This window comes from Neofelis nebulosa, chromosome 15 (genome assembly GCF_028018385.1).
Source record: "Neofelis nebulosa isolate mNeoNeb1 chromosome 15, mNeoNeb1.pri, whole genome shotgun sequence".
Classification (NCBI taxonomy): Eukaryota; Metazoa; Chordata; class Mammalia; order Carnivora; family Felidae; genus Neofelis; species Neofelis nebulosa.
The window spans coordinates 26432594-26451522 of NC_080796.1; the positions used below are offsets into that span (position 1 = coordinate 26432594).

General features: G+C 39.7%; 1 protein-coding gene across 10 annotated transcripts in view; it reads left to right on the forward strand.

The window, feature by feature from the left end:
• The window catches only part of RASAL2 (RAS protein activator like 2), a 359982-nt gene that overhangs the window by 176041 nt on the left and 165012 nt on the right, over window positions 1–18929 (forward strand). For 8 of the 10 annotated variants that reach the window (XM_058700419.1, XM_058700420.1, XM_058700421.1 and 5 more), the window contains exons 2-3: window positions 1040–1167; window positions 16539–16665. In XM_058700419.1, coding sequence (XP_058556402.1) covers window positions 1040–1167; window positions 16539–16665 — 255 coding nt within the window. Of the gene's footprint in view, window positions 1–1039; window positions 1168–14321; window positions 14442–16538; window positions 16666–18929 lie in introns of those variants that run through there. The other 2 variants (XM_058700427.1, XM_058700423.1) reach the window with 2 other exon arrangements.

Sequence of the window (18929 nt, forward strand, 5' to 3'; positions counted from 1 at the left end):
AAAGTCTGTAGACAGTAATACTAATGAAAACACTTGTGTAATAGATAAAATGCGTTTATTTTTGATTTACAACTCTCCTGCCCTCATGGGTGTTTGTTTTCTAATTTCTCCAGTTTGAGATGCTCCTCTGGGAAAACAACTGAATAGTAATAAATAATGCATTTAAAATGATCTCTTCAGTATAATCCTGACAGGAATTAGTCCTTCATTGGCTAAAGAACTTTTAATATTCAACTGCCGTAAAGCCTTATTTAATGGATCTAATGTGTACTTTTGATTAAGATGTGTTCCATGTTGTATAGCAGCCCAAATGAGTGAACAGTTTGTATCAAAGAATTTTAAAGTAACGAAGTAATCATAACCACTTGGTATTTAATAGGGAAATGAGACATTTGAGAAGAGTTAGACATTTAGCTCTGATATGTACCTCCACCTGTAAGAGACATGATGGTAATATGTTTAGATCTTTCCTTGCAGAAATTGCTTTCTGTGTTTTTAGGATCTTACTGGCCTCTAGTGGTAATATGATGCTATAGTTTAAATATTTTTTTAATTCTCATGCGTGACTAGAAATAAAGCCATTTTGAAGACACCGGCAGTTAATAATTTCATTCTCTTGAGTGGGGTCAGCAGTACTCTCGAAGTGTACGTGCGACACCATTTCTTCCTAAAGATTAGAGGTTCTGTCTTTTGTTCTTCTCTGAGTCACCCCCCCCGCCCCCCATTTTGAATGATGTTAGTTTAGCTCTGAAGCAACTTCCCATTGTTGTACATGTACCATGGTCATTACTGTGTCAAGTTCGTGCTAACAAATCCTCCTAGTGTTTCAGCCTTCTTTCCTGCAGACTAAACGGCCTATTTTCCCCTCTGTGTAGAACAGTTTTTACTAAGAGGAAGTGAAGTTTTCAACTTACCATTTAGGTTCATGTTTGAAACTCTATTTAATATGATTTTGGAGAATCTTACATTTGAGATCCTGGTCTACCTAAGTCAGCATGATAATGCATTCTCACTTTTGTTTTTCATGTTTGTCACCCAGATGTGAAGGGGCCACCCACCCATCGTCTGTCTTGCGGCCAGTCACCCTACACGGAAACGACAACGTGGGAGCGGAGGTACTGCATCCTCACGGACAGCCAGCTGGTGCTGCTCAACAAGGAGAAGGAGGTGAGATGGGTGTCACCGAGGAAGGCGGCTTCTCCTTCTGGCCAAATTCCCGAAATCTGGTTTTTATTTGCACTTGATATGTGGCATTTATGGAAACGGGCAAAACTCCTTTTATGGAGCTTTGCTGTAATGCACTTAGCAGTAGCATGTTTTAAAAATGGGGATTTGTGGCAATCCTGTCTTGAGCAAGGCTGTCGGCGCCATATCTCCAACAGCATTTGCTCACTTCTTGCTTCTCTGTCGCATTTTGGTAATGATCATTCAAACGTTTTCATTATTATTATATTTGTTATGGTGATCTGTAATCGGTGATCTTTGAGATTACTATTGTAATTGTTTTAAGGCACCATGAACTACACCCACATAAGATGGTGAACTTAATTGGTAAGTGTGTGTATTCTGACTGCTCCATCGACTGGACTGGCTGTTCCCATCCCTCTCCCTCTTCTCTGGAGTCTTTTCCCTGAGACATGACAATATTGAAATAGGCCAGTTAATAACCTAACAGTGACCTCTAGGTGTTCAAGTGAGAGGAAGACTCGCATATCTCACACTTTAAATGAAAAGGTAGAAATGGTTAAGCCTAGTGAGGAAGGCATGTTGAATGCCAAATGAGGCTGAAAGCTAGGCCTAGTGCCCCAAAGAGTTGGCCAAGTTATGAGTGCAAAGGAAAAGTCGTTGGAGGAAATTAAGCGTGCTACTCCAGGGCACGCACACGTGATAAGAAAGCAAAACAGCCTTATTGCTGATACAGAGAAAGTTTCCGTGGTCTGCACAGAGGGTCAAACCAGCCGTTACATTCCCTTCAGCCAGAGTCTATTCCACACCAAGGCTGCGAAGGCTGAGAGAGGTGAGGCGGCTGCAGAAGAAAAGTTGGAAGTGAGCACAGGTTGGTTGATGAGGCTTAAGGCAGGCAAGAAGCCACCTCCAAAACATAAAAGTACAAGGCAAAGCAGCAAGCGCTGATGCAAAAGCCGCAGCGGGTTATCCAGAAGGTCTCGCCAGGATCGGTCCTGAAGGCGGCTGCAGCACACGGCAGGTTTTCAGTGTGGAGGGAACAGCCTCCTATGGGAAGAAGGCTACAAAGAAGGCTGGCACTTTCATGGGCAGAGAGGAGAAGTCGATCCTGGCCTCAGAGCTTGCAAGGGCAGGCTGACTCTCTCGGTAGGGGCTCATGCAGTTGGTGACTTGAAGTTGAAGCCAATGCCCGTTCACCATTCTGAAAACCCTAGGGCCCATAACAATCATGCTGTATCCACTCTGGCTGTGCTCTAGAAACGGAACAACAAGCCTAGGTGACAGCACATCGGTTTACAACATGGCTTCCTGAATATTTTAGGCCCGCTGTTGAGACCTGCTCAGGAAAGAAGTTTCCTTTCAGAATGTGACTGCTCGCTGACAATGCACCTGGTCGCCCAGAGGCCTGATGGGGATGTACGGCAAGATTCATGTTGCTTTCATGCTAACACAGCATTCATTCTGCAGCCCATGGATCATGGAGTCATTTCAACCTTCAAGTCTTCTTCTTTAGGAATACGTTTCATAAGGAAGGGAGGGAGGGAGGGAGGGAGGAAGTAAGCAAGAGAAGGAGGAAGGAAGGAAGGAAGGAATACATTTCATAAGGCTGCACCTGTCAAAGATGGATCTGTGTAAAGTAAATTGAAAACCTTCTGGAAAAGATTCACCATTCTAGATGCCAATGAGAACACTTGTGATTCCAAGCCCCTGGTGAGCTCCGCTTCTTTGCCTCTCTCTCTCTCTGCCGCTCGCTCACTTGTGCCCTCTCACTCTCTCTCAAAAAAAAATAAAAAGAGCATTTGTGATTCATGGGAAGAGGTCAAAATGCCCACATTAACAGGAGTTTGGGACAAGGTGAGTCCAACCCTCATGGATGACTCTGAGGGATTCAAGACTTGAGAGGAAGCAACTGTGGATATCACAGAAATAGCAAGAGAACTTGACCTGGAAGCGGAGCCTGAAGATGGGACTGCATTACTGCAATCTCATGATAAAACTTGAGCGGATGAAGAGCTGCTTCTTAGGGATGAGCAAAGACAGTGGTTTCTTGCGGTGAAATCTACTCCTGGGGGAAGATGCCGTGAAGATTGTTGAAATGACTACAAAGGACTGAGAGTATTACATAGACTTAGTGGATAAAGCAACGGCGGTGTCTGAAAGCACTGACCCCAATTTTAAAAGAGGTTCTACTGTGGGTAAAAAGCTATCCAACAGCACCAAATGCCACAGAGAAGTCTGTAGAGAAAGGAAGAGTCCGTTGATGTGGCAAATTGCATTGCTGTCTTATTTTAAGAAATTGCCGCAGTCACCCCATCCTTTGGCCACCACCGTCCTGATTGGCAGCAGCCATCCACGTGGAGGCAAGATCCTCCACCAGCCAAAAGATTATGACTCCCTGAAAGCTCAGATGATGGCTACCATTATTTGCTAATAAAGTATATTAAAATTAAGGTATGTACGTTGGTTTTTAGATATAATGCTATTGCACATTTAATAGAGTATAATGTAAACATAACATATATCTGTGGGCAAACCAAAAAATTCATTTGTCTCGTTTTGTTGCATTGGTCTGGAACAGAACCTGAAATGGCTCTGCGGTATGCCTGTAAGTCTAAAGGGCTGCCCGCGTCATAATGATTACAGTCATCATGAAGAAGCGAGTTCAACAAGATGAGGGTGGATTTTCACTAAGGAATTGTGAAATAGATATTGAGTTGAGAAATTTGGAATGATGACAGATGGGATTGTGTAGACCTGGCCCCCAAAATCACCCAGAAAGGCTACTGGAAGTGATGTCAGTGTAGCAACTAGCAGGTAATAAATGGCACTGTCAGGGGACTAATTGAAAGAGGTTAATAAAGGGTCTATTGACAGAGATGTGGGCAGCATAAGGGACCCACCAAAGAGTGTGAAGCGCCATGAAGTAGTAATAGCAGAAAGCAGTTATGACCCTAGACTTCCAGGGCAAAGGGAGAGAGCAGTGCTTCTGGAAACCAAAGAACGGTTGCATGTGGGGGCTATGACAGTGGCTGTGGTGCTACACAAAAGAGCACAACTTCTACCTGAACATCAGCAGCCAGCAAGGAGGAAGCAAAGGGGAATAAACACTCTAGCACTTTTCCTGCCTTCTGGTTTCTTGTCAGTTGTTACCTACTGGCCAAATCTAACTTGAAGCCAGAGGGAAAAATATTGCTCTTCATGTGTTTTGTTGAGGTTTGCTTTCTGAAACACACAGAGAGGGAGAGAAGGGCAGAGAGTGCATCTGGAGGGGCTGATGGAATGTAACTAGCATAGGCATCAGGTTCTAGGTGAATTTTCTCTCCCGCCAAATTAAAAAGCCCTTGAACTTATCATATACCATTTGCTGCTTTACTCAGACCGTTAAAATGTACACATCCTTCCACATCCAAATAACTCATTTGCTTATTGGTGATTTTTCAGATAGTTGATATCATTCTGGTTTGGTAGGTCCGTAAAATGGTTTCACTCTCCACCTCCACGACGTAAAGAAATGAGTGAATATGATCTTGACAAGGACGAGAGATAATGGGAGGGAAGAAGAAAAGATCTGATTCAAAAAAGGGCAAAGATTAATTGCCCAAAACACATGTAAATATCTAAAAAGCTGTAGGTAGAATATCAATTTAGTAGGTCATCATTCCCAAAAAATGAGTTCAGGGGAAGCAGTGAACAGCAAATACATTTCTTAGTTCTCAGCTGCGGGTCCCTATCTCCCTTTTCTCTTCTCTCCTCCTCTCTTTTCTTTTCTATCCCTTCTCTTAGTCAACTGTCTTTAATATAGTAAAACCAAGGGAATAACAAAAGAATTTTAGTTTCTTTTATTTTAATAAACAGTTCTTACTTGTGAGGGCCTAGCTAATATGCTCTCTCTGAAGCCCTTGCTTATTCTTTTTCTCCAGCCATTGAAAAATATCCTTTGTTTTTGTTACCATCTCCATACCCATAACCTTTTTCCAGTATTTTAATATTATTAAATTTTATTAAAATAATAAAGGTCAGCCTTTTCTAGGATAGTCTAGTACAAGTTGCCATGTTCATAGAAACATATAATAAAAAGTGGTAGAATGAATATTAGTATAGAAGATTTCTAGTTATCCACTCTGAATACACAGATAATTGAAAATGTTCGTTTTAGTCAACCTACTTTGTCAGCAGCCATTTATCAGAGTTGTTAATAATAATCAGCCACATCAGAGTGATATGATACACAGATCATTTGCTGTCTTTCTGCCCTTACCTAACTTTTATTCAATTTAGAGTGTACTGTAAGAAATTAAATAGCTTAAGGATAGAGAGACCATAAGGCAGAGCATAGATACATGCCACATCTAGAACCAAGATAAAATCCACTGATGAGAGATTACTGATCAGTTGAGTATTCCAGGCCTGGGCCCCCTTTTGTCTCATAAAATAATCGTTCATGAGGAATAATTTTCTACAACAGTATCTTTTGTACTGTATTCCTTTTTATGCCAGTCATCAAGAATAGCCCCGGACATTGGGGAACCCCTCATCTCCCACACTCTGCATGTGTCTGCAAATCCTCCTTTCTCCTTTCTGTCCCTGCCTTCTACTCATCTTTTCCCACCTCTTAAAACCCTATCGCTGTACCCTCTGCAACTCACAGTCCGTCATCAGCAAAATCAGCTGTTTCTTCTACCAGTTCTTAGTAGGCATCCCTTAACTTCTTGGTTTCATGAGAACCTGTAACTTCTCTGAACACACCGTCTTCTGTGAAGTCCTATCAAGGGCTGGCTGTTTTTCTTCCCACAGCCCTCATACCTCAATGCCTGTACTAGGTGTCCTTCCTCTTTTATGACTGATTCCTGTCCTCCCTCCCTAAAAAGTCCAAATCCTGAGTCTCCTCTTATAGTCATGTTCCAACCCCTAGTCATTACTTCTCATTTTTTGTTGATTTGAGCACCTGGCTCATTATCTTCAACACTACTTCAGCCTTAATTTGTGGATTAAATCTTCAGAGATGCTTCTAACACACTGGTTCTCAGTTCCTTGACCTCCTTTCCTCCAAGAATATTTTCCTCTACCCCACCTCATTGCTGTAATTTCTTCTTACTCTCAGTTCCATGTGTTTTACACTCTAATCATCACCTTTTGTCTTCCTAGCTCATTACTTATTCTAACAATCCTTCAGTCCTTTTGGAACCTATTTTCCATTGATGCTGTAAGCTTTTCTGCCCCTGATACCTCTAATGTCCAATCTCCCCTCTTCAGTCTGCCTCACTTTCATAGCCATTCTAATCACCCCTTGCATACTATTCCCTTGCCCTTCTCTCACATTATCATGCTCTTTTGGTAATGGTGATGACTCACTTAAATCCTGCCCCTCATCTATCCTGCCCTGATTCCATGCAATGTAACGTGCCTGGACAAGACCACTCCAGCATACTGACACTCTTTAAACTAATGGTTGCAATCCTCATGTAAACCCCTAATTTAGCTGCTTGGCAATCCCAAAACATGTCTTAGCTTAATTTTGTCCAGCTCTCCTGGACTAGTTCTTCTCAGTCTGTGTGTGGTGAAGGACTAGTTTTTTCTCCACTTGACTGTGAACAAAATACAATGAAGTGAATATGAATAGTTAAGAAAAATGACATTTTAAAAAGACATAAAAAACATAAGCCCGAATTTTTAATTAGATTTAACTAAAATGAAATCACGATTCAACAAATATGTGCCGAATAATCATAAGAAAAGAAGAAATAAAATTATGAAAATTATGCATGTTCATGGAAAGTGTTGCTGTACAATGAAACAAACCCAGGGGCGCCTGGGTGGCACAGTCGGTTAAGCGTCCGACTTCAGCCAGGTCACGATCTCGCGGTCTGTGAGTTCAAGCCCCGCGTCAGGCTCTGGACTGATGGCTCGGAGCCTGGAGCCTGTTTCCGATTCTGTGTCTCCCTCTCTCTCTGCCCCTCCCCCGTTCATACTCTGTCTCTCTCTGTCCCAAAAATAAATTTAAAAAGTTGAAAAAAAAATTAAAAAAAAAAAAAAAAGAAACAAACCCATTGATCACACGAGGCACACTTCTGTTTCTGTGCTGTTAAATTATTTATTGCAAACCAGTAACAAACAGTTTGCAGAACAGCATAAGACCTTGGACCGCACTTTTGAGTAGCACAATCCAAAATGACTTCTAAAGTGATTTTTTTCACACCTCCTCTGTTCTAATCCTTTCTCTATTACCCTCTTATAGCTGGTTACTTTGCTGCTTATTTCACTGAGAAAAATTCAAGCACCCAGCAGAGAATTTATGCACACTTCATTAGCATGTACTGTGTCTGCCCATCCACCACCGATGCCTGTATTTGTCTCCTTTAACTGTGGTTGAACTACAGTTCAACCGTGGTCAGCCCCTCCAGGTGCACACGTTCCATTCCTTCTTGCCTATTCCAGGAGGAATCACTGGCAATCCTCCCCTGCTTCTTTTACAGCTTGAATTTTTTGCTCTCTACTGGATCATTCCCCATCAGTATGCTATTATTTTTCCCATTTTAAAAGCAAAAATAAGCCTGTATTAACCTCACTTCTAGCTCCAATTACCACCTCTTTCTCTGCTTCCCTTCACAGCAAAAATTCTTGAAAACTTTTAAACCCATTGCCTCTAATTCCTCTCCTTTTATTGTCTCTTAAACTTCCTCCATCAGATTCTTACACCCCTCTGCCAAAATTGCTCTCTTAAGCTCACTGGTGACCCCAACATCACTAAATCCAGTCGTCAGTTCTCAGTTCTCATACTACTCAATCTGTCAGTGACATTTCCTACAGTTGATTTGCTCCTTCCTTCTAGAACCACTTTCTCCACCTGGCTTCCCATGCTCTCCTACTTTTCTTCCTGCCTCTCTGTCAGTTCCTTCTGAGTCATCTTTGCAGATTTCTCTTCTTCTCTTTAAATCTTAACAGAGGAGTGCTGCAGAGTTCAGTTCTTGGGCCTCACTTTTTTTAGGACTCTCCTCCAATCTTACGAGTTTTCTATCTCAAGACTATACTTCTGTCTTCTCTAGACCCACATATCCATCTGCCCATACACACCTACTTGGATATGTAATAGTCAACTCTAACATGCCTCACAGTGGGTCCCTAGTTTCCCCTCCCAAACCTGCCAAAGGCCATCCCCCTCTCTGTTAATGATAAGTCCATTCTTCTAAGTTTCAGAGGCCATAGACTTGCGCAGCTCACTCCAGTCATTCTGGCATTGTTATGATTCTAGAGCATATCAGCGTATTCTTGCCTCAAGGCCTTGATATCCCTCTGATAGTAAATGATTCACTCTCTCACCTCCTTTAAGTCTTCACTTACTGTCACCTGCTCAACAAGACCTACCCTGACCAACCTATTTAAAATTGCAACTGCTCCTCCTATCTCCACCCAAAACTTTGGTCTGATTAACCTGGCTCTGCTTTTTTTTCCTTCATAGTCTTTACCACCTTCTAAAATGCCTTATAATTTGTTATATTTACGTATCTCTTGCCCTATGAAAGCATAAGCTTTAGGGCAGGGATTTTGTATTCAATGCTGTATTATTCAGTGCTTAGAACAGTTCGTGACATAGAAGTAAATTCTCAATAAATATTTGTCCAGTAAATTTTTTAAAAGGTAAATTATAAACTTTGATTCTGAATATCCGTTTCCTTAATATAAATTTGAGAGGAGATGAACCTTCTTTTCTATCTTTTCGTTTTGTATTATAAATCTGCCCAGAACATGAGACTTAATTCCATATTTTTGCTAAAACTGGATAATAAAAAAGGAACAAAATAATCCATAAGCTGCTTTTCCATTGTTGAATATTTGATTAATTTTTATTTATTGAGCAGTATTGTGGTTGCAAAGATGTAGTCTTATTGGTCACATCAAGGTAAATTGAAAGCTATAGTCATTTGGAACTTGACAGAAGTGATGGTTGTACAACATTTGAATGTGATAAATGTCATTGAATTATTCATTTTAAAATAATTAATTTTAGGTTAAGTGAATTTCACCTCAATAAATTTTTTTTTCCAAAAATTATAACCATAAGGGAAAGATTAACTGACATATTGCCTGGGTGGGTTGTGATGTGAAAGTAAGAATGCCAAGAAAGATTTTACAGAGAGATTTATGATTGGGCCATGTCTTTAGGGACAAATAGAAGCTCAGCTGGAGGAGAAGGAGGGAAGGATATTCCAAGTACGTATGAGGATACAAACTCAAGAAACATATCTCTTTGGCAAACTGCAAAATGTTCAGAATTCTTGGAATCAAGTTTACAAGAGGAAAAAAAATAGCTGATAGCTAGCAAGAACTGAACAATAAAGTGCCTTTTAGGCCATGCTAAAGAATTTGTATGTTATTCTGGAAATGATTTAGACCACAGAAAGGTATTTAACAGGGCAATGACATCATCAAATTTGCTTCTTAGTAAAGGAACTCTAGGGGGCGTCTGGGTGGCTCAGTCAGTTAAGCATCTGACTCTTTTTTTTTTTTTTTTAACGTTTATTTTATTTTTGAGACAGAGAGAGACAGAGCATGAACGGGGGAGGGGCAGAGAGAGAGGGAGACACAGAATCGGAAGCAGGCTCCAGGCTCCGAGCCATCAGCCCAGAGCCTGACGTGGGGCTCGAACTCACGGACCGTGAGATCGTGACCTGAGCTGAAGTCAGATTCTTAACTGACTGAGCCACCCAGGCACCCCGAGCATCTGACTCTTGATTCCAGATCAGGTCATGATCTCAGCATCCTAAGATTGAGCCCTGTTTTGGGCTCCATGCTGAGCATCGAGTCTGCTTAAGATTCTGTCTTTCCTTCTCAGTTAGTCTCCCCCACTCACATTCTCTCTCTCTCTCTCTCTCTCTCTCAAAAAATTAAAATAAAGAAAAAAAAAAGTAACTCTGTTGATTATGTGAAAAGTAGATTGAAAGGGATTGGAAGGAAATAAATGAGTGAAGATTACTGTCATAGACTGGGTCAGGGATGATGAAGGGATAATGACTATACAAAGCAGATACAGGAACAGTTTAATGCTCTGAGACAGGTATGTTCTACCATTAAGTTGAAAAAACTGGATTAAGTCTCTCCCAAAAGAAAATGTAAAGCCATTGCTGTACCTGCTACTTAAATGATAAACTTAATATGTTGTTAATTTCATTACAGGAAAAGATTAGAAACCCATTTTTTTTTTTGTGGAAGGACCAGAGTATGCTGTCACTCTTCTACCTTTCACCCACACTGTCATGAGAAGTATAACACTTCTCCTTGGAATTTCAAATTGAAGATTTAGAATTCATTGAAACAAGGAGTTTAAGGAATTTCCTGCTAAAATTATCTAAAGATGCTGTTTAAAACCTTAATCAACTAATCACCAGGGTGTTTACTGCTGTGTTCAAAAGATAATTAAGAGGTTCCATAAGGATTTAAACTGAATCCTAGGCCAGGCACTGCTGGAATGTGGGAGGATTATATTAGTCTAGTACCACTCATGTATTCAGTGTGTGGGATCTTTTAGTGCTCTCTCTTAACTCTGCATGTTTCCTGTCAGAAACGGGAACACGTCTGCTTGGGGGATATACATGGGAAGAGTGTTAAACACACTCCTTACCAATTTGAGACTATAACAGAAGGGTAGGTCTGGGAAGAATGCTGAAAGAGAATTCTGCCAGGAGTATCACCTTGAGAAATGACTCGTTGGTTCAGTAAATTGCTTCATGCAAATTGTGCCAAACAGACGCTGCTGATGTGTTATGAAATATACTTCCCTGCCCGGTGCCAGAAAAGGCCCCAGCTGGCTTGGCACCACCCCAGTTCAAAGAGGGCGTAGGAGACCATTTGAATTCCATTTTGCTCCAAGAGATAAGGCCAAGTAAACGAGAGATTAGGGAGCTGAGGGAAGTGGCAGAGAGGACAATGGTGAACGCTTCAAGGTACAGCCAGTATAAAAATACAGAAGAAAGCTGAATTTGTGATTTCTTTCTTTCGGCAAAACCAAGTCATTAGGAAAAGTAATTCCTATTATTCAGTTTCTACTTTCTGTATTTGGAATTTTTAAAGCTAGGAGCTAGCATATAAGCAGCAAGGTAGTAATAATGCAATTTTAAAATGTTTTAGAATATCTTTACTGCTTTTGAAAAGCAATATTTACACTCAGATATGTTGATGAAAATAACACTTAAGGCTTTGTGCAAACAGCAAAAAAAAAAATAGCTAAAAAATCAACTATTATTTGTCCTCTGGTAAACTACCCATGGCATATTTCATTCAGAATCATTTTCAGGTTATTCAGCAGATACATAATGTGCCCCTATATATGCATTCATTGGTTAGGAGTTACAAAGAATAAAACACAGTTCCTTCCTCTTTCTCCCCCATATCAAATTCAGTGGTGGAAATAAGACAAATAAGTTTTTAAAGTTTTTTTAATGTTTATTAATTTTTGAGAGAGAGACCAGAATGTGAGCAGGAGAGGAGCAGAAAGAGAGGGAGACACAGAATCTGAAGCAGGCTCCAGGCTCTGAGCTGTCAGCACAGTACCCCACACGGGGTACCCACAAACCGTGAGATCATGACCTGAGCCAGAGTCAGACACTTAACTGACTGAGCCACCCACGGGCCCCAATTTTTAAATATCATTTGATAAATAGCACAAGTAAATGGGGGTAGAATGAAAGAAAGAAATTCATTTACTCTAAAGGACTGTAATCTGTGTCATTAAAATGCTATTGGCAATGGGTAATTACCAAAGGAAGCTTAAGAAAGAAAGGGATATGATCAAAGCTGTGTGTTATGAATATTAATCTGTGGAATGTCTTGGAGGGAGAAGTAGGAAGAAGACAGACCCATAAAGAAACTACCATTCCTCTGGTCTAAAAGCTGGAATAGTTTCCCACTGCTTCCTGAATTATGCATGACTTGGTATTAAACCCCTCTCAATGCAATCATAATAAATTTTGGTTTTCTGTGTTCTACCACACTTCTAGAGGCTCTAGCTAAATTGGCCTTCTTCCTGTTCCAAAACAAAACAAAAGTTGTATGTTTACAATTTCTTGGCCAGTTTTTTCCTTTGCCTGATGTGGCCCCCGTCTCTAGGTATCAAATATTCATTCATTCATTTGTGGGCTGGAGCTATTTTAGGGCTTGGCCATTGACTGGTAAGGTACAAGCTGTTGACTTACAGCTTACAGAATTAGTCGTTCAAATGCATAATTATAATTCAGTGTAATAGGTGCGGTGACAGAGCCAGAAGATGCTGTTGGAGGAACCTTGAGGAGGTGTACCTTACCCTCCTCTTAGGGACTTGGTAGAAGGGAGGGTTTCTGGAGGAGGTAATGCCTGTCCTAAGCCTTAGGGTGACTCGGAGTTTGCTTGGCAGGTGTAGATAAGAAAGTAAGGAAAGATATTTCAGGCTGAGAGAACCAACTAAGCAAAGGCGCTGAACTACAAAATAGGGAATATATTAGGGAAGTGCAAGCAATTTGGTATTCCTAGAATGTAAAATCTGCACGAAGCTGGACACTCAGACAGTGGCCAGATTGTGGGAAGCCTGGTATACTGCCTTAGGGAGTTTGCACTTACTCTATAAGGTAGTAGTATTAAAACACTCTTTTAGTAGAATCCTTTCCTGGTGGAAAAGCTTATGCAGAAGCCCTATACGACAGATAAACTTGGAATTATGTGCCCCAGAAATGCTTTCTTTTGCTGTTAGCATTATCTTGGTTTCCTGTACTTGACTATTTAATGTGTTGTACTCTGACTGAAATGGAAATTAATTCCTATGTAATTCTAAACAAAATGAAAGGTGATTTGGCAGACAACATAGAGGTATATGTTACGTATATAATGTTTTCTAAGTAACCTGATTTATTTGTCCCATGTTGCTCTTCATTGCCATGGATGATTTGGAACTAACAAAGAGGACTGAGAGTCAGAGATTCAGTTTGACTTTGTTATTAACATATCTCAGATACCTGAGAAGCCATTTACTCCTTACTGTGTTCTCCTTTCTCTTTGTAAAATGGAATGAATGAAAGCGCTTACCCACCCGCCTGCCTCCCCTGAGGAAACAGAGCACTCAGAAGCACAGTATAAGGACAAAGAGGTGAAAAGAAAAAGTCCTCTAATTTTTTTTGGAACTAGGAAGAGATATAATATTTAAGGACTAATTCAGTGCAAACAAGCAAGTGTGAACTCGTGAACTAAATTAGGGCAAATCAGAAAGGACAGAATTGCTTTCCTAAAATTGACTTTGTAAAACTGATCTCTCTGGCTGTGTTCTGAGACTTGTGAACTCCAGCTTAGTTCATTTGAAGATACTTGGAATACGATCCCTCTAATTTTCAAAGGGTAGATCAATATGTTTTAAAAATTATTTTAGGTAAGGATCAATCGATAGTACTGTAAAAGTAAAATATTGTTAAGATATGCAGGTTTAGAATAAAAGTCAACACTATTCTCCCTCAAATCCTGAATGAGAGGTAAAAATGCCCTAACCTTTCAGAGTGATACTGATGTGGAAATGTTGGGGTTTGGAGCCTACGGCCAATAAAGAATTGTTGAGAGGTCTTAGGTGCAAAAAGGCGGTTTTGTTAAAGCCTGGGGACAGGACCTCTGGGTAGAAAGCTGCACTGGGGTTGTGACGGGTGACTGATTATATTCCTTCAGGTTGGGAGTGGGTTCAGGACAGCACAAGCCTCCAAGGTATTTTGGAAACAAGGTTTCGAGGATCCTGAGGAACCGGCTGTTGTTAGGAAAAGGTCATTTATGACTGTTTAGTAAAAGCTCAGTCACGAGACCCTTCGGTTGTGTATCAGTGGGCCGAGTGCTTAGAGGATGATTGCCAACCTATATCTTGAGGGGTGGAGATAAAGGAAGTTTCCAAAGGAATTTTTGTATGTTAAAGTAGCCTTACGGGATCCTAGAAGTTGGTATAATGCTAAGCTAAGATTGCGTTTTGCCCCTTAGCAAAGTGTCATCATCAAGGCAGCTGAGTTTCTAAAGGAATGTCACTCTGCCTGTCTCAGTGGACTGTAAGTTGTTTTGTTTTGTTTAAGTTTATTTATTTATTTGGAGACAGAAAAAGAGAGTGTGTGCGCTCAAGTGGGGAAAGGGCAGAGAGAGAGAGGAAGAGAGAGAATCGCAAGCAGGCTCCACGTGGGGCTCCATCATACACCATGAGATCATGACCTGAGGCAAAATCAAGAGTCCGACGCTTAACTGACAGAGCCACTCGGGTGCCCCAATAGACTGTAAGTTGTAAGGAAATTTGATGTTTTTTTCTTTTACCTCTGTTTCCCACATCAGTACTTTGAATGGAATTTTCAATCATAGTTTAAGTTTCAAGAGTGGGAAATGAAGACTCTGTATGAAAACTTTGAGAAAATAGTTGTGTGAGTGAATTTTAGGCCCGTATAAGAAGTTTGATATATTTTATTTTTCTCTTCCTTAGTTATGTTAGAGACAAAGTATATGATAGTAGAAGCCATTTCTTTCTTTTTCCTGGATATGGCCTTTATAAATTTCTACAGAAAAGATCATAATGGGTCATTCCTTCCTAAAATATAAAAACGACTACTGTCTTTTTTCTGTGAGGCTTAGGCCTTCATTATTTAAGGTAACAAGTATTTTTAGAGCTAGAACAAAAATAGTTGTGTTTATTTATGTTCATCTCTTTGTTCAAAGACTCAAATTATTTTTCCCCATTCTATCCTGCTTTGAAGGCAGGTAGAGGACACATCTTTGCCTTTCTTACTCAGAGGAAGTTATCTGACTTCTTGGTACTGCTACTCTTTTAATTATTTAAGTAGAGATAATTAATTTCCATCCTGAAAGGGATGGATGGATGATTTAGATTACTGTCCGTAAAGTCTTATATTACAGAGGACTTTTGACTTTTGGAAGAGCTCATGTCCTTATTGATGAAATTATTTGGTCTCCCCTTATTTTTTTAGAATTTTTCTTGATTCTGCCTTGTGGTTTCCCAGTGTGCAAGCACTAGCCAAAGTTTTATGGTCATGAGGAAATGGGGAATTTGGGGTCCTTTAAAGAGTGTTCAGACTTTCAGTTCCTATGAAGACATTAGGACTTTGCTCTTCAGATCCTCAGTAACATAGAGAGTTTCCCTTGCTGTCATCCCTTTGACCCCAGGCGGAGGAGTTGGGTTACCGAGGTGAGGCAGAAGGCATATAAAGTTAAGCATATAAAGTTAAGCCTGTATCTATCCCGACTTGGCTGGATCAGTTGATGTGTCCACTGTAATCATTTGGAGAAATAAATTATTCCTCACCTGTAAAAAGGGATGATGATGATAATGTCTCCCTCATAATGTCACACAGGTAAATTCCTTAGCTTTGCACAAAGTAAGCGCTAATCATTATTACTGAATTTTGTTGAAATTTCAGTATTGGAGCCAGACAAAATTAGAAACTGTGCTCAATTACTGACGTGTTTTGCCAAACTATTTAAGATGTTACCAATATTATTGTTGATTCTGATAAAGGTTCCTGGTAAAATATCTTTGTGAAAAAGCTTTTGCCCTCTGCCAGTAAACAAAAATGATTTGATCTTTTAGCATATTACCAAAAAAAAGGGGGGCGGGGGGACTTAGAGTCATCCTGTAACTCTACAATGATGACCTGTGAGTACGTTTGAAAACAGTTATTGGTATTAGAGATCTTTTGTACCATTCATAGTTCTTATTCCACATATGCAAACAACACTTGATAGATCCCTGAAATTAGGCCAGAAAGAAAATTTTTAGGGTTTAAATAACGAATCTCACTTTTAGAAGAAAATATGCCATTTGATATAGGTATCTATGCAAGTTTCCAGTGAAATGTGTTTTATTAACTGTCTCTAAATGCTTAATTGCAAAATTGAAGAAAATCTGGTGATTTTACTATTTTTATCTAATAAAACCTTCTTTAAATTGAGTTTTGGAGCTAATTCTTTCTGGCCCGCTTTTATTTCTGTTTACCTTACTGAGCATTGGTCAGAAGAATTGGAGCTTGTGAACTAGTTTCTGATTATAAAAGAGTCTTTGTGTGGGTGTTTTGTTTTCCGAGCACCCAAAACAGGTACACACCTGGATATGACTTGTGCGTATTTCAGGTAAAGCTCATTTACATACTCACCTTTCCTGATCTTTCAGGTTCCTTTTTAAAGAAAAACTTCCTCACAAGGGGTGGGTAATGTCTTACAGTTGTAAATACTTGCTTTCTACATTTTGCCTACTTTGCTCTAATGATTATGAACTCCTATCTTTATTAGCTAAAAATATTCAGTGTGAAGGTAGCTATGGCAAGTTCACTATTGAGTTTCACGTCTTTTGTCTTTTGGCTAACTAGATACCTGTGGAGGGAGGACAGGAGCAGCAGACAGATTCCACCAAAGGGCGATGCCTGAGGAGAACCGTCAGTGTCCCTTCGGAGGGCCAGTTTCCTGAGTACCCACCAGAGGGCGCCACTAAACTGGGTAAGCTAGTAAAAGGAAACCATTCCCAGCTTTTATCTGGTAGTTTATGGGCTTGTTATTGAGTGTTAGAATAACACAAAACATCCAGCTTTTCCTGTTCAGTGAGCGTGTTGAAATACAGTATGTTCACACAGAGTTAGTGGTCAATAGAAAGTTCTGTTTTTTGCTACCAAGTGGCAACAAAGTTATTTTACAGAGCTAAAATTTATCTGAGTGCTAGGACCACAGGCCTAGGCAGAAGGTTGTTTCTGAGTTTACTCCTTGGCTTCAAATTTTGAAAGAGCATTAAGTGATCTTGTTGAAGCACTGAGATTCATTGGGGAGCCAGTATTGTGTGGAACCTTGGTGTTGAGTGGTTTGTGTCCTGTTCACACAGCTACTGATGTTGCCTTATGTAATGTGGGATCAGGCTAATTTAGCTGAGCTAATTTTACATGTCCCACGTAAGTTATATTCATGGTTGGAGTGGGTGACAGTAGGGAGAAATGGAAAAAAGAAACCCGCTTGAGTTGTTATGCACAAAAGAATTACTGTCAATATCAAAACAACTCTTGCCCTGTTTCCTACCAAGTGTATTCTGTTTGATGTTTTGTGTGCTTACCAGTAGAATCAGGTGATTCCAAGGAAACATAATTAAGATGATATAAAATAACAAAAGAATGTGAAAAGTAGGGAATGCTTTGGTGCTTTGTATTGTTGTATTATTATTTGCTTAGTGAACCTAGACATTAAGTCATAGGCATTTGATGGGTAGATATACAGAATCATTTCTTGTCTCTATGTTGTGTAATATGGATAATTCTGTGATTTTGGTTGTATTTTTGAAAATCAGGATTTGGTTTTTTGGGTTTTTTTGCCTTTTTCTTCATTTCTCTTCATTTTCTACATGGAACTCAGAATTCTTGCTCAGAATCTGGATCCTTTATTTATCGTTGTTTTTTTTTTTTTTTTTTTAATCCTGTAACAGTTGTTGCTTTTCTAAAAATTAAGTGAGCAAACACTTTTCTTCAAGGAGTCACACTTGAAGAAATCAAGATTTCCTTTCATCTTATTTCCACTGTACTTCTTTAGCATGTGTTCAAACCAGTTTAAATGTGAGCCTAAATTACATTGCAAACCTGTCTGGGTGTAACTATCTTATAGTTTATTTATATTTCACGTACAGGTCCTATGTGGCTTGGGCTGGCTCAGCGTCACCTTCTTCAACCTCTTGCTGTCGTTATTTGTAATGTTATGTTGATGACTGTCTTTGCCATTTCTCCATGAACCTTTGGCTGTTCAAGCTTTGACCTACAAAAGTCACTTAATTTTGAGGAAGTGTAATCATAGTCTCAAATGTTACTACAATTTTATAGAAGAGAAAACTATATAATAATTCTTAAAAAGTCCCACCATTCCAGGTTCTGATCCCAAAGATAAACTCAGATGAGTGGCCAAGGTGTCTAGTCCAGAGCCAACCCTCTACCTCTGCCCTTGACTACAAGGGTGGTAGCCATCTAGACTCATGGCGTCCGTAATCATTTTCGGAGTGGATGTCCTCAATTAGCACTGAAAGCTATTGCTTATAAGCACCAGAGGGGAAAAGGCTACTTTTACAGTCATTCTTCCTTACCTTTCTGTTTAATGTTGAATTAGATAATTATTCTGTTCTGTTTTTGTCTCCTAGTGATTTGTCTTTAGGCAAAATTTTCTGCTGTCAAATAGTTAACTGAGTGATTGCTGTATATGTAACATTCTGTGCCAATCACTAAGAATGAAAAAAGATGTAAGATAAGATTTCTGCCTTTAGAAGATTCTTATGTAGTTAAGAAGATAGATTATTGATGACTAATCACAGTACATGTTATTACTGTGGCATATTATATTGTGTGGCTTTTATTTTTTGTTTTTTAAAAACCTTTCATTTATGCAGCGAATAGTTACTGAGTGAAAACTATGTGCCAGATGCTGGTCTAGGCCCTCAAAATATAGCAGTGAAAAATTAGACAAAAATGTGTCCTTTTGTGGAGCTTACATTCTATTGAGGAGTGACAGACACTAAGCAAGAGTAATAAATGGACTATCTATTGTGCTAGATGGTGATAAGTACAAAGAAAAAAATAAAGTAGGGAATGGGGATAGGAATGGCAAGGAAGTGTAATTTTAGCTAAGGTGACCAAGGAATGCCTCTTGTTGAGTGACATTTGAGTACAGATCTGATAAAATAATGACTGTTAAGCATATAGATACTTGACGGTGAGAGGTTCCACCCAGAGGAATGGCTG